This window comes from Chelon labrosus, assembly GCF_963514085.1.
Source record: "Chelon labrosus genome assembly, chromosome: 9".
Classification (NCBI taxonomy): Eukaryota; Metazoa; Chordata; class Actinopteri; order Mugiliformes; family Mugilidae; genus Chelon; species Chelon labrosus.
Genome location: NC_140359.1, coordinates 23448210 through 23462286, shown reverse-complemented (window position 1 = coordinate 23462286; position 14077 = coordinate 23448210). Strand labels below are relative to the sequence as shown.

At 45.0% G+C, this 14077-nt stretch overlaps 1 protein-coding gene across 3 annotated transcripts in view; it reads right to left on the bottom strand.

The window, feature by feature from the left end:
• Positions 1-1827: 1827 nt before the first annotated feature.
• atosb (atos homolog b) overlaps positions 1828-14077 on the bottom strand; it is a 28801-nt gene continuing 16551 nt past the window's right edge. For all 3 annotated transcript variants that reach the window (XM_084552476.1, XM_084552477.1, XM_084552475.1), the window contains 9 exons: positions 9816-10007; positions 9519-9733; positions 7646-9010; positions 6332-6390; positions 5899-5998; positions 4913-5071; positions 3754-3822; positions 3342-3547; positions 1828-3198 (listed from right to left, as the gene is read on the bottom strand). In XM_084552476.1, the coding sequence (XP_084408602.1) occupies positions 3045-3198; positions 3342-3547; positions 3754-3822; positions 4913-5071; positions 5899-5998; positions 6332-6390; positions 7646-8839 (1941 nt within the window). In that variant the 5' untranslated portion in view covers positions 8840-9010; positions 9519-9733; positions 9816-10007 and the 3' untranslated portion in view covers positions 1828-3044. The remainder of the gene's footprint in view (positions 3199-3341; positions 3548-3753; positions 3823-4912; positions 5072-5898; positions 5999-6331; positions 6391-7645; positions 9011-9518; positions 9734-9815; positions 10008-14077) is intronic.

Sequence of the window (14077 nt, the reverse complement as noted above, 5' to 3'; positions counted from 1 at the left end):
TATTTTGGTTCTGGATTAGGTGTGGTGTGGTGGAAGGTTTGAAAAGATGCATTCAAGAGCTCTCGAGGAGAACTTCAGGTGCACCAGCCAAGCAAACCGCTGGGTGCACAAAAGTTTAAGTTTCAGATTTCCATCCTGCAAATACTTCTGATATATTATGACCAGTGTCTCTCAGCAATGATTGTTTTGCTGGTGGAATCCATACAGATGTTCCTCGGTATTTTTAGCAGTGGGGATACTTGCGGGCAGCGTTGTTTTTGCTTTTCTTGGGCCATCCTGTGAATGACATGGCATGCACCCACTTTGGCATTAATATTCGCAGATCCGTCCAGAACAATCAAAGTCTGTCCGTCCGTAGCCACCGAGCGGTTTCAGTGCTGCAGAAGAAGTCGGGGAGAAAGCACGGTAAAGGTTTCTCTAGTGCAGATTTGCAAGCGTGGAAATAAAACCTCCATTCTTGTGCTTTTGGTCAGCCCAAAGTACAGCCTGTGAGAAAAACTGATGCTAAATATGTTGTAAATAAACATAACATAAGCTTGATGGAACATTACTTTCTTTGTGAAATGTTTCATGCTTTTGTGCAGGTAATTCTAAGATGGTATTTCAGTTACTGCTGGAAAACCTACAGTTTATAGTGTGAGACAATAATGTTGTACGCAACACAATGATTTGGGTCAAAATAGATTAACATATAGGCATATAATTCACCTGAATCCTTTAAGCTTATTACAGAAACCCTGCTCTGTATACTGTGGGTGCGGAGTAAGAGATGGAGGCCTAACGGAGGACACAGTCAAACTGCATCATGGGAAACGGTGGCTCCGCGTGTCTGGATATCTCAACCTCCGCCGCTTCAAGTACTCTTACAAATCTTTTTCTCTCTCCAGTCGCAGCAGTTCAGTTTAAATTGCCGCGTCACCCCTCGAGTCACACTGTTATCATCGCATCCTCCCCAATCACAATCATTTCAGTATGAACATGGTCTAATCTCTCTCTCTCTCTCCGGTTCAGTGACGCTTTCTAAGAGTCTGATCCGTCTCACTGGGCTTCCTCAGATTAGTGTGCAAAATGAAATTAAATCAACTGACTGCAGCATAAAATGAATCTAACTCTTGTGCCCCCCCAACAAAACAAGTGCAAGTGTATTGATATACACCGATCAGGCATAACATTACGACCACCAACGGGAGAAGTAAGGACACTGACCATCTTGTGACAATTCAGTGTTCTTCTGGGAAACTTTTGGACCTGGCATTCATTCATTCATTCATGTGGATGTTACTTAGACATGTAGCACCCACCTAGACCAGACCAGGCACCCCCACCCCATAGCAATGACACTCCTTGATGGCAGCAGCCACAAAAACGGTTTAGAAACATGAAGAACAGCACAAGGTGTTGACCTGGCCTCCAAATTCACTAGATCTCAAACTGATCAAGTATCTGTTGGATGATCCACAGAGGCCCCTCCCCTCAAAGGCCCCCCCACTAACAACCTTCTGTTACCAGACACCACAGGACACCCTCAGAAGGCCCATGTCCATTCTCTGATGAGTCCCAACTGTTGTGGAGACCTACACAATATTAGTGGTCATAATGTTATGCCTGATTGGTGTGCATTGACAGAAACAGGTCAGCGTCAGTGGTTTTAAATGGTAACAAGTTCAACTTGGCTGTCAATCAAAAACAACAAGAAGCACAGAGCCATACTCGCCAGTCGCAGAGTTTTATTCTTTTAAATATACATAGACTTTTTTTTTCCCCATATTAAATACCCCACCACCCTTCCCTCCCTCGTCATCCCTCCCTCCCCCCCTCCCTCCCTCACTCTCAATCCTTTGCTTCCTTTGTTCCGCCCTCCATGGAGAAAGCTTGTCCAGCTGAAAAAACACACTCTACTTTGTGCAGCATATTGCTTATTAAGACATTTGCGAAAACATAAATTAAAAATACTACAGCTCGTCTTTTTTTTTTTGTCTTTTTTTCTTTCTTTCTTTTTCAATTTCTGCTCCGACATCTTGACTGCTCCGAACAGAGTCTAAAAAAACAAAAGATTTTTAATAAAAGAAAACAGCACAGTGTCCCTCAGTCTGGCTACATACAATGAACTGGATTTCCCATGTTTTTCACGACATGTGTGCACAGTGGTCTGTACCGTGATAGGTTAAATAGTACAAAGAGAACTTTATTCGTCAACAGACGTCCTGAGTTTGGTCAAATCATGTCTGGTGTTGTTGGTTTTTTTAATAATCGTATTGTATTCTATGGTGAGACATCCAGTCAAGTCGGCCGACTCTAGTTCAGCCCTCGGTTTCACTAGTGTTTGCGTCTGCTCGTCTCCTCTCTGCTTGTCGGAAGGTGCCCAAGTGTGCATCCTCCTATAATGTGGGACGCGCTTATTATTCGCGGCGTTCTGTTAAATCCAGGGTTAAAATGATTGGTCCGATGAGGCAGTTGGCGCTGCAGGCAGAGTGAAGGACAGTGTGATACGGCACTAGAGGAAAATTCAGGTGTTTAAGTCACAAGGCATGCATGTTAACACTGAACTCAAGAGAGTTGCCACCAGGAGTACTGTGATACTTGTAGTATGTCATGTGCATGAGTCTTGTCAGTCTGTTTTGGTGTGTGTGTGTGTCAGTGTTTGTGCCTTTCTTTCTTTGTGCAGATGAAGGTCTTGAAAAACTCCTGCTTTTAATTGAATGCTGGGCTGGACTGCTAACGCACTAATAATCTATTAACATCTATTAACTAAACGTCCGTCATATTTTCTGTAAATGGATGATACCTTGTTTTCTCTTATCTAGTATTTGAGTTTTCAGTTAATGCATTGAAAAGGAGGACTTTTTCAAAGACCCACGCTGCACCGTACTGTATGTGCACATGTGTCTTGTGTGCTTGCGGTGTGTCTCGACAAGTCTTATCAAGTTTTGTGTCCATCGTTCCAGCAGACCGCCCGTTTCCCTCCCTCCCTCCTCTTTAGGAAGCACAGGAGGTTGCTGCGTTGGCGTCGGGGGTGGTGGTGGTGGGGGGGCGTCAGGCTGGGGTTACACGCGGGGGGAGTATTTAGGGTTTCTTGGCACCTCGGTGAAAGATTTCAGCTCATACGGGATCCCTGTGTCCACTTCAATGGATTTACGGGAGAATAGCAGCCGGATATCGTTGTGCAAGTAGATCTTCCCAGATTTGGAGCTCTGGAATCTGGGGAAGTCAGAACCAAAAACAAACGCTTTAGCACAAAAACAGGTTGCTAACGCTGAAAAGACACTCTGTACTTTACACGGTGTAACAAAAGGACAGTATTCACAAAAAAAGGAAAACAACAGATGAAACCCGAGTCGTACCTGAGATGTATCAGGTAGCAGAGAATCTTCTTCCTGTCTGCCACCCCGCCCCCGGGAGACGCCTCGCCTTTCCCCTCAACCCCCTCTTCTACTGGCACCAGGAAGATGCGGTGGCGCAGGAAGGTCATGTGGTTGACGGGCATGTCGCCAAAGTTGTAGGTCACCAGGAACATCTTCACCACAGTTTTGTTGGGATTAAATAAGGTCTGAGGAGATGAATCGAAGCAACGGTAGGGTTTCAATACAAAGTACATGACGCTTAAAATATAAATACTACGATATGGAAATATTTTCTTTCCTCAGTTATTTAAAAGCTGTGATAGCACAGATAAATGTTTTTAAAAAATACAGATGAATGGGTAACGTGGTCTTTTACTGTGCAAAGAATGACACGAGAAAGAAAGAAACATACCACTTGAATGGTCCCTGCTTTGGGTATGCTATATCCTTTCTTTCCAAGAGGCTCGAGGGATATCACCCCCTGTGAGAGAGACAGAGAGACAGAGAGACAGAGATGTGGCTCTGAATAAATCACTGCGATTATGAAGCAACCCTTATCCTTTGTTACGTTTTAATAGCTGTGAACTTCTCCATCAGAAAAAAAGGATCACGTGCACAGAAATTAAACTTTTATGACAGAGCTATTACAATAGTCATTTCCATTTCTGGTTCTTGCCATCTGTTATGTCACGCACATCTGTACAGATAACGCCGGGAAAAGCAATTCATCATCAAAAGTAATAAAACTACATGTAATCTGAATTGGCGCGGACTAAAATAACCACGTGCCGAATCAAAATAAATATGAAGAGTTGGTCGTTAATAGACCGGCGCCACCCAACGATGTTCCCAATATAAAACTAAACTCCCCACCAGTCTTTTATAACCGAAGAAGCAACTTGTATGAGTGGTGAAACGTCCTCAAGAATCTCAAGTTGTCGTTTGCTCTTTTTTGGAAACACCCTGACCTGGATCCCCACCTGAGAACCTTCACAGACACGTGCTGAGGCTAAAGTGCGGAGTGGTAATACGTTGAATGCCAATTAACAGTTCAAAGAGCTGAATATAAAGAGGCATGACATTCACTTTTATACGCCTCCTGAATATAAGCAAGTGGAAACAGCTGGTTTCCAATTGGTCCGGTGTTCAAGAGTTCTGGTAAGCACTGCTAAAATCATTTACAGATTACTTCTGGTCCCACCTTGAGTGCATACTTGATGATTCTTGTGGTATTTAAATGTATATGTGGTGAATAAACAGTATTCAGCGCTGAAGTGAACACATGTGGGAAAATAGCTGCATTGCGTTTGCACCAAAGGGAAAAATAAGCCACATATTTTTTTTGTTTTTTTACATCTGGTTCAAAAGAACAAAAGCCAGAAACAAGACGTCAAAGCCAGCTCCATATTTGTATTGTTTCAGATGGTCGTTTTGATCTCTAATTTCGCTTTGTTTCTTTCAATTAGTGTATTATTCTCGTGCTGACACAATGTTTGGTTTCTCCCACGCGCCTTTCAGTACGCGCCCAATACATCTTGCAGACACACACACACACAAACACACAGACTGACCAGGAAGGGCGAAGGTGCGCTGTGTTCGGAGATGTCGTAGTATGTGACCTGCACAGGCAGCGTGACATGCTGGGGGCAATATGAGCCGCTGGCACCGATCTCTGCCGTGAAGCCTTCGATGCGACCGGATGGGGAGAATCGTCCCTTCAGTATGGACTCCTGGAACACGCAAGAAACAGAGAACAGGGTTGTATTCATACTCAGGAAAATACAATATGTCTGTAGAAACTATTTATACTGTAAAACGTAGCGTTGAAACGTCAGTCCATATTTTATTATTTATTTTAACAGAAACTATACCATTGTTGACCACAGAAATAAAATACGCATCTGTCAGCCAGCAACACTGCTGCCAGCCAAACAACTAAAGACATTTTTCTGCATTTTAACTGCGCACCATTTAAAAGTTCTTAGTAGTTTTCACTAATAATCGCCAAACAGCAATAACTCATAACTAATGTCCTCATCAAAAGCAAGAGATTAAAACTTTAACAGCATTGAATTAGCCGCTCCTGCGTCATCACTGTGTCTCTTCCATTGCCGTTTCAATCGAAAATGAAAAGTTCTGGTTTGGAAACACTTTCACAGGCGGACACTTTATGACGTACGCCAAGATAATCTGATGCAATCCAATTGAACAGCCCTATCATATAATCACAAACCTCTTTTTTTTATTTTTTGTAGACCCTGAGGTAAAAACTAGAGGTTTCAGATGATACTGAAGACTTTGCTGTCTCATATGTGTAAAAGGGAGGATATTATTACGAACACCTCTGATAAACACCCTGTTTATCTATGTTAGTAAGCATATAATTGAACTTTTCTTACATTGCTGCCAACATCGATCATTATAAATGGATTAGATTGCACAAATCTGCCAAAATGTTTTTCTTCAAGGAAGCGCCCACATCCCCCCACCCCAACCCCGGCTCCACCTGGAATGTCTTCACCTTGGTTTCCAGCAGTAATGTTTAAAAAATGTGTACCTCAAAGTTGCCGAGTAGCGACCTGCTGATGGAGGACGAGGGCCAGCTGGAACGCGTGGAGCGGCCGGTGTCCGTGTGTCTGCCGCTGCGCAGCTGGCGGCTGAGTATGACCGCGAGAACACACAAAACAGACCGGTCGTTAGTGGTCGAGATTACACTAATTTCGTCTCAACCGACATGCCACATGCCTCCGAGTGTGTCTAGGTATACAAGTCAGAGCGCAAAACCCTTTCATTTAGAATAACAAGAAACCTAACCTAACCTCCCACCTCCTTTCTCTGTTGCTGGAGTCAGTCTGACGGACACCAAACTGCTGTCATCCAACCACACGTTCGTGCACTTAAATAAAACTTTAACCCAGTGGCTCTTCTGAAGTTTAAGTGTTCAATTGATATTTGTTATTTCAAGATTAGAAATGTGATGGAGGACTCACCTTTTCAGTCGCATCCCATTCTTAAGTCGTCTCCCTGATCGTGTGCAATCTGTGGCAGTCTGAAAAACAGAAGACAAAAAAGATTATTACTAGTTTTTACCTTTTAATATCTTGAATTGAATCATATCTCACATCTTTTCTGTTTGTGGTTACTTTTTGTTTTTTTTGGTGAAGTGTAATTGTGTATCTCGGGGGTCCTTTTACTTACTGAGCACTGACTATTGGACGTTGTGTCCCGCGCACAAACGTTCCCCATTTCTAGGCTTCCGCTCATCGTAAAGGCCACCCAGCGGTCGGACGACTCGTCACCAGCTGGACCTACGCTACCCGCTGGCCATGTTCTCACAGCAAACCTTTCACCCATGGTTGTCTCATAGGTATTCGCTAACCCTTGGCTACAGAGGCTCTCTACAGAGCTTCGAGTCGTTTGTCAGCTTGTCAGCTCATCATCACACTCGGTTAAATCCACGCCTGACATTTTAAAATATTTCTCCGTCCCACCTAGTTTTTATTTACTGAAACATCGCCTTTGACAATATAGCTTTTCTCTCTTCCTTTTTTACTAAACTCTGTCTTTTTCTGCTTCCCTTTTGTGGTTTTCTTAGGTCCGTCTGTGCCTCCCTGTCCACCGTTCACACCTACTCTAAACACCTGCGGTCGCAATGATCCTACCACCGTATGAAACCCTTTTGTCACACTCCCCATCCCACAATCCCACACACTCAAAGCTCTTTCTGGCCTCCCAGTGTGCAAAAAAAAAAAATGGCCAATTCACTTCCAGAACCATTTTTAAGCAGGATGCATGTATATGTGTGTGTTTCTCTGTGTGTGTATGTGTATGAGACACACAGCACACCCATGTGGGGGAACAATGGACCCTCCCTCAATGGGCTTTATTCTGGAGCTGCAGTGGCTGTTCCAGCGTGGCGTGATAATGATCACTTCATTCTTCCACTTTTTTTTTTTACTCTGAGTTTATCTTTTCGTTTTATTTACACCCCAGAGTCTTTTCCAGGACACTCAAGGACAACACATGTCTTACAACCACTGACTGAAGTGCAAGTACTCACAGTTCTTAGCCTCCACATATGGTGGCCTAAATGTTTTTGGTTTAACAGCATGGTATTTGCATGCAGATGTGTCCGTGCTGGTTTTCTGTACAGTGCGCTATAATAAACTCTTTCTAGTGTTAACTGGGGCTCAGAATATCCTAATTTAATTCTAAGTACTAGCATAACACATAATGCTAGCTACTTGTTAGTAAAGTAGTTGAACAACCACATTTCTGACAGAGATGTATGCGAGTATGCTAACCTTAGGCCGGTCCCACACAGAGGGCAGCAGGTGGTTCCAGTAAGGGGCAGCTTTAGAGTCGGTGCTACGGCATGAGGCTGGGCCAATTCCTGGAGCCAGCAGCGACAGCCTGCTTCTCTTAGATGTGGAGGGTCCCTCATCTTCTGAGCACGACTCCCCTGTGTCACTCGGGGACAGCAGCCTCTTTTTGGCAGGCCAGTGGCCTCCGGAGAGTAGACGGTGTCCGTTGCTGCTGGGAGTTTTCTCCCAGGAGGCCAGGCCATTGGAAGTGGAGGCGGCTTGGGTGGCGCTTCGCTCGGGTGGGGAGGATTCAAGCCCGGCGTCCCATTCCGTGGCCTCCCCTGGCTCCTGCAGCTCGGTGTGGTGCGGTGGGGAGAAAGGACCTGGGGGACTGGTGGGGCTGGCAGGGTTGGGAGTTTCGTACGTGGGCATTTCATATAAGTGGGGGCTGGGCTGCCCTCCAGATGAGCCGTTACTACAGCTGTCATTTCCAGGGCTGCCTAGAGAGTGTGTTGGCGTACGGCCCCCGTTAGGTGGCTCGGTTCTGGCTGAGCTTCCAAGGGAATGGCCCTGGTCACAGAGATATACATGTGGGTCACACATCGGTGGTGATTTGGGTGAGAGTGGAGCGAACACATCAGGAACGGGCCTATCATGATTGTGCTGAGCTGGGCGTCGGGAGGGGTTGTGGCTTGGGGAGAGAGGTGGAGACTTAGGTGACAGCCCCCCCTCTGAGTCTCTGTGCTCCATCTGTATGCAAGAGTACAGGGAACCATGTACAGGAATGGAACCAGGCCCAGTCGCTAAACCCATCCCCACACCTTGAGCTGGGGCTGGCCCACAGAGCACCCCTCCCTCCAGCACCTCCCTGTCTGAGGAGTCCCCCAGGTGGGGGCGCTTATGAGTCAGCTGAGGCTCTTCTAACCCCCTTTTTACACCTAACCGTACAGGCCTCTGTTGAGCATCAGTGTGGGATTCTGTGGAGGTAGAAAATCCTCCCAACTGGGAGAAAATCGAGAGCTGGTAGACCTTTTGGAGCTTCAGCTCCTCCTGGCCAAAATGCCTGGGCACGCCCGGTCTGACCCCAGGGTCTAGGCCCTGTGTTGGGGGTGTAGGTGGAGGCAGGTCCCCCTCCTGTGCTGGAAGCTCTAGCGGAGCCTTTTTGTGGGCTAACTCCACGTGAATGTGCCGCATGGTTTTGCTGCTAGGGGGACAAGAGTCTTAACTAACTATTGTGCAACAGGGTCAAGTAGGACCTCACAAGTGCCAGGAGGGCAGAGCAAGATGTTCCACAGGAATAGGAAGTCCTATAGTTCCTGCTGCGATGTCAAACAGTGTGAATCGGGAAGTTGAGCCGCACAGCACCTGGCAGGAACAAAATATTGTATTACTAGGCAATTAATAATTGTGGAGAGTATGAGAGGTGGAAACATACAACTGCATGAAAAAGAAGAACCGGAGGGTACTGAGGCTTTTCTAGTCTAACAGTGAATATTTAATGTCTGTAAGTTAACCAACAATTTTGAGGCATATCTCATGCTGTATGCTGGATACCAGCTTCATTAAAAATGTTTAAAGCTGCTGGGCTAAATCCACTTTAGCACTTCGCTTTATTGTGACTACTAAGGAATGGCATGTCTGTGGCTGCCTGTGGTATGTCTGACATTAAAACACAATGATGTCACGATGGTATTAACTGAACAAGTCCTAGGCAGTAAACCTTTGCTGCCCTGAGAAAATATTTTTGATACAAAACTTAAGGGGAAATTACGTACTTAGACAAACTGTACATAATGTAATTTAGGCGAGGAATAAACTCAGTTTGTGTAATTAAATAACATACTGAATACAATGCCCAGCGTCGACGTCTCACCTCTGTGCCCGTCCTTGTCCAATTCTTCCAGAGTTGACGAGTTGTTTCTGGGACAACATCTGAAAGCTGTTTCTGAAATGGCCTACTAAAGGAACCCGTCTATCTCCATGGCAGCTGCCACGAAATGACGCCAACATCCCAAGACAGGTGATCAGGAAACGGCGAGGACTCCAGCGGGAGAAGGGGCGAGGGAGGTGGGCCAGAAGGGCAAAGACCTGAGGGGGAAATAAAAGATTGGTACGTGTGATATAGAAAGCGGTTCGGATCAAATCATCGTCCTGTAGGCTCAGAACTTACCGCAGGGAGATAAGTGAGTGTCAGTGATGCAAGAATCTCTTGAGAGGAAATGTCTCTGACTCCAAGTTGGTGGTGACTCTATTGGGATTCTCTCTGTGATTGGCCGATAGCCAGACACGCCCTCCTTGGTCACATAGGCGTGAGGTGTGGCACAGCTGTAGCATCATGACAGGGTCATTCCACCCAGAATCCCTGAAAAAGTGGGAAAAACATCCAAAATGAAATCAAACCAGTAGCATGTGAGCTGCTTTCACCATTAACCGACATAAGGATTCCTTCTGGCGACACACCCTCTGATTAGAATAGATGTACACGTTCAAAATTGCACCAGAGAAAGCCACAGAAACTTATGTATGTCCTCACAGCTGCTGCAGGCGAAGCCACAAAGACGCACATACAGGAAGTCAATATTGCAGTTTGTTGCTGACTGATGCAACACAAATCAATCCCCTTGAAATTTATTTTAAGCTCTCAACCGACCAAATGGAGGATTGGGGGGTGGGGGGTGGGGGGGTATTACCGTTCTCAGTCTGCATAGCCAGAATATCTCAAATTTTAACACAGGCCTCGCAGCAGTCCGAGCTGAGGATCAAACGCGAGGCGTCACTTGTGAAGCTAACTTGGCACCGAAGAGTGCTCGGCCAAGAAAAGAGGGTCGTATCCCGACCCACTTGGACCAGAATCTGGGAATGTGGAGGGGGGGGGTCGCAGTGATCTGTCACCGTGGCAACCAGTAGCCCAAGGATAACGGCTCCTTTGTGCTTGTCCACAAAGAGGGAGAAAGAGAAGCGGAGCTAGAAAGAGACAGAGTGAGAGAGAGAGGGTGGATGGTGGGGGAGGATGGGGGGGAGTGCTAGGGGGACAGGGGTGCAGGGGGAGACCAGCAAAGACATCTAAACGATATAATAATAATAAAATGTCTGTCTTGTCTGAGATGTCTATAGCCGGCCAAAAATTGTGATTACGTCCTGTTAATCTAAAGCAGACAAAAAAGAATTTGACTGAAGTGCTTAAAGGTTTCACCCAAAGAAATTAAAGAAGCCAAATCTGCCGCCGCCCATTCACGTAAATCAATGAAGACGAAATGTACAGTTGGTTCCCTTTTAGAGCTTTATTACCAGCAACCAGTTACTTCACTTTTTTTTTTCCAATTTCCTTTTAAAGCATCAGGTGATGACGCACATTAAGACCCATTGCACACATAATAGTGCTGGTTGTTCTTAAAATCAAGCAAGAAAGAAAAGAACAGTAAAGAAAAGGACATAAAGCTAGGACAAGAGTCAATTTAGTGTCTTTTTCATTGGATTTGAAACACAAGTGTAATTTACCCGCCACTTGAATCGTAAGGGATGTTAAATAAAACATCAATACGAAATGCTCAGACTAGCTGCACTCCAGGTGCAAACAGTGTTCATACACCGATCAGGCATAACATTAAAACCGCTGACCTGTGAATAAAATTGAGCATCTTGTGACAATACAATGTTCTGCTGCTGGGAAACCTTTGGACCTGGCATTAATGTGGATGCTACTTAGACATGTAGCACCCACCTAGACCAGACCAGACACCCCCTACCCCATAGCAATGACACTCCTTGATGGAAGCAGCCATCCCCAGTAGGATGCAGCCTGACACAGACACACACAAAAAAACGGTTTAGGAACAACTACAAAAACATGAAAAACAGGACAAGGCCTCCAAATTCACTTGATCCCAAACTGATCAAGTATCTGTGGGATGATCCACAGAGGCCCCTCCCCTCCCCCCAACAGTATTCTGTTGCCAGACACCACAGGACACCCTCAGAAGGCCCATGTCTATTCTCTGATGACTCACAACTGTTTTGCAGGCACAAGGGAGACCTACACAATATTAGGAATCAGTCATAATGTTATTCCTGATCGGTGTATGTTCATGTGTGTCAGAAGATTCTCAGTTGTCCAGGACACGGTGCATCCAAAAAGCAAATCTAAAACAGAGGCCGTTGGACTTGTTGCATCTTTAGTTCTTAGTGACTGGTGGGGGTTTTATGAAGAGCATTGGTGGGTGTAACCCATCTGAAACATTAAACTGTGATGGAAATAAGAAGAAGGATCCTGATAGCAGGACATAACAGTCGAAATGGAGACATAATTGTCACCCCCAATCCCCGCATACAGTACATTATAGCCTGCTTATATGCGACTTGCTGACATAATGGTATATCATCAGGTGGTCACGCGTCCGTGCCGCTGCATACACAGAATCACATGGAGATGATGTAAGGAGTGAAGCCCTCGCCACCTGTAATTACTCACATGACATATGGTCTCTATGCAGTCACACAACACCACCTTAGGGAAAACCCAGATTTAGCACAAACACAAGTACCTCTCCTGTAATTGCAAAACAAAACATCTGGCAAGTCCATCGCACACAATAACATGTAATAAAACACATTTCTTACGACACAAATTGAGCTTGCAAGAAGCTGGATTTTTGTTTGCGCCACAGAAAAACCACAATCCAAAACACACAACATGCTAGCATTCCAACCTAGACCACAAATGCCGTTGAAGCAATGAACTATACATCTGGTATGTGACGGTTATATATTGGTTACTTACTGGAATACGGCAAATATGAGGGGCTACTGCAATGTCTCTTTAAGTTCTGAAAACATTTAAGAGTTGCATATTAACTGCTGCCAGTGTCGGGACATTTGCAAGACCCTCGGGGAAGGAGAGGGGAGTGCTAAAACAAGATCTGTCCAAGTCAAACCGGGATATCAGGTTAAGGACATTACAGACTAGAATGACAAAAGATAGCCAGCATGACTCACACATGCAGGTGCAATCAACACGCAAGAAGGAATCCCCACCTATTCGTTTTGTCACACCGGTACCAGGGCGGCCACAAGGAGAAGGAGGTGAGGAGAACCAAGAGAAGACTCAGCGAAAGTATTTATAGTCATCGCCAGTAGAGCTCGATGGGAGCCCCCAAAGGTTCAGTGCAAAAGGTGCAACTTGATTTCTGACCTTATTTTGAACTAGCTGAGCAGGAGGCTGGCAGAGGGTGCCCAGCCCCTTTTCAGGCTTGATCAAGTAGTAGCCAGCAGAGGAGGGGAAACCCTGGCATCACCGCAAGAAATGCTTCAGGTTGCTGGGTGTGTGCGCGCCAATACCAACTCGAGAACTTCATTCTCTTTCACTGCATCGCCGAGCACCGGAGGTGGCTTTAACATGCTCACATTCCCTTCTCCTCCCCCCCATCAAAATGTTCTCGTATTCACCTGTAATCTTCTTGCACAATCTGATCAGAGTGAAATGCATAATCCCCGTGCACACCTACTGTACTACGCACACCTTCAAGACAGTAAAAAAAGCAACATATACTACAACTTATAGGCTAATATATAATAAGCTTCTTTGCTAGAATGTTAATTTGAACATATGTAAACAACAACTTCATATAAATTCATTCGTTATTTCATGTTTTCAATCCAAATGTTGCTGCTCGACACATAACTCATATTTTATCTTTGTTCTTTTAAAGGCTGTTACTAAATGCTTGTTTTCAGCGCCCTTTAAAATTCTCACATTTCCACTGACTGAACATTATAATCACTGACATTAGGTAATGACGAGTTCACATATCATTAGCAGGCCAGGCGCAGTCTCAACACAACATCTGCAGCACCGCTGAAAAAATGGGCCAGCATCAAGACCCGGACTGAGATTAGAAGGAAAGAGATGACATGAAAAGGGGATGAGAAAAAATAAAAAAATAAAAAACTTGACAGAAACCAAACAGCTAGACAGGGACAAAGAAGGAGAGGAGGACTGAGGACGAGGGGAACAGAGAGAAACTACAGCACAGCCAAAGACCTTGAGGAAAGTATAAATAGAGAAGGGAACACACAGAACCCTCAATGTCAGGGCTAAAGCGCAGTGTTCATGGCTACGGTGCGTAAACCTGCACGTGTTCTGAGACGGGGCCTAAGAATTAAGATGTACCAAAATGGCAACCCACTGTGTAACGTCATTTAAAAAAGAAAATCCTTGTGAGTAAACAAAGAGGCTTTCTTGATATTCTTATCTCGGTGCACAAATAACAAGCAATATAATGAGAATTAAACACTATATTAAGAAAGATAAATGAGAAAAAAACGTAAAAGGCAGAAAGAACAAGAATCCAATGAGATGAACGCATACCAAGACAAAATGCATTAAAAAAGGTACAGTTTGCCTTCGCCCAGCTCTACATCTGCACCAAAATGAGA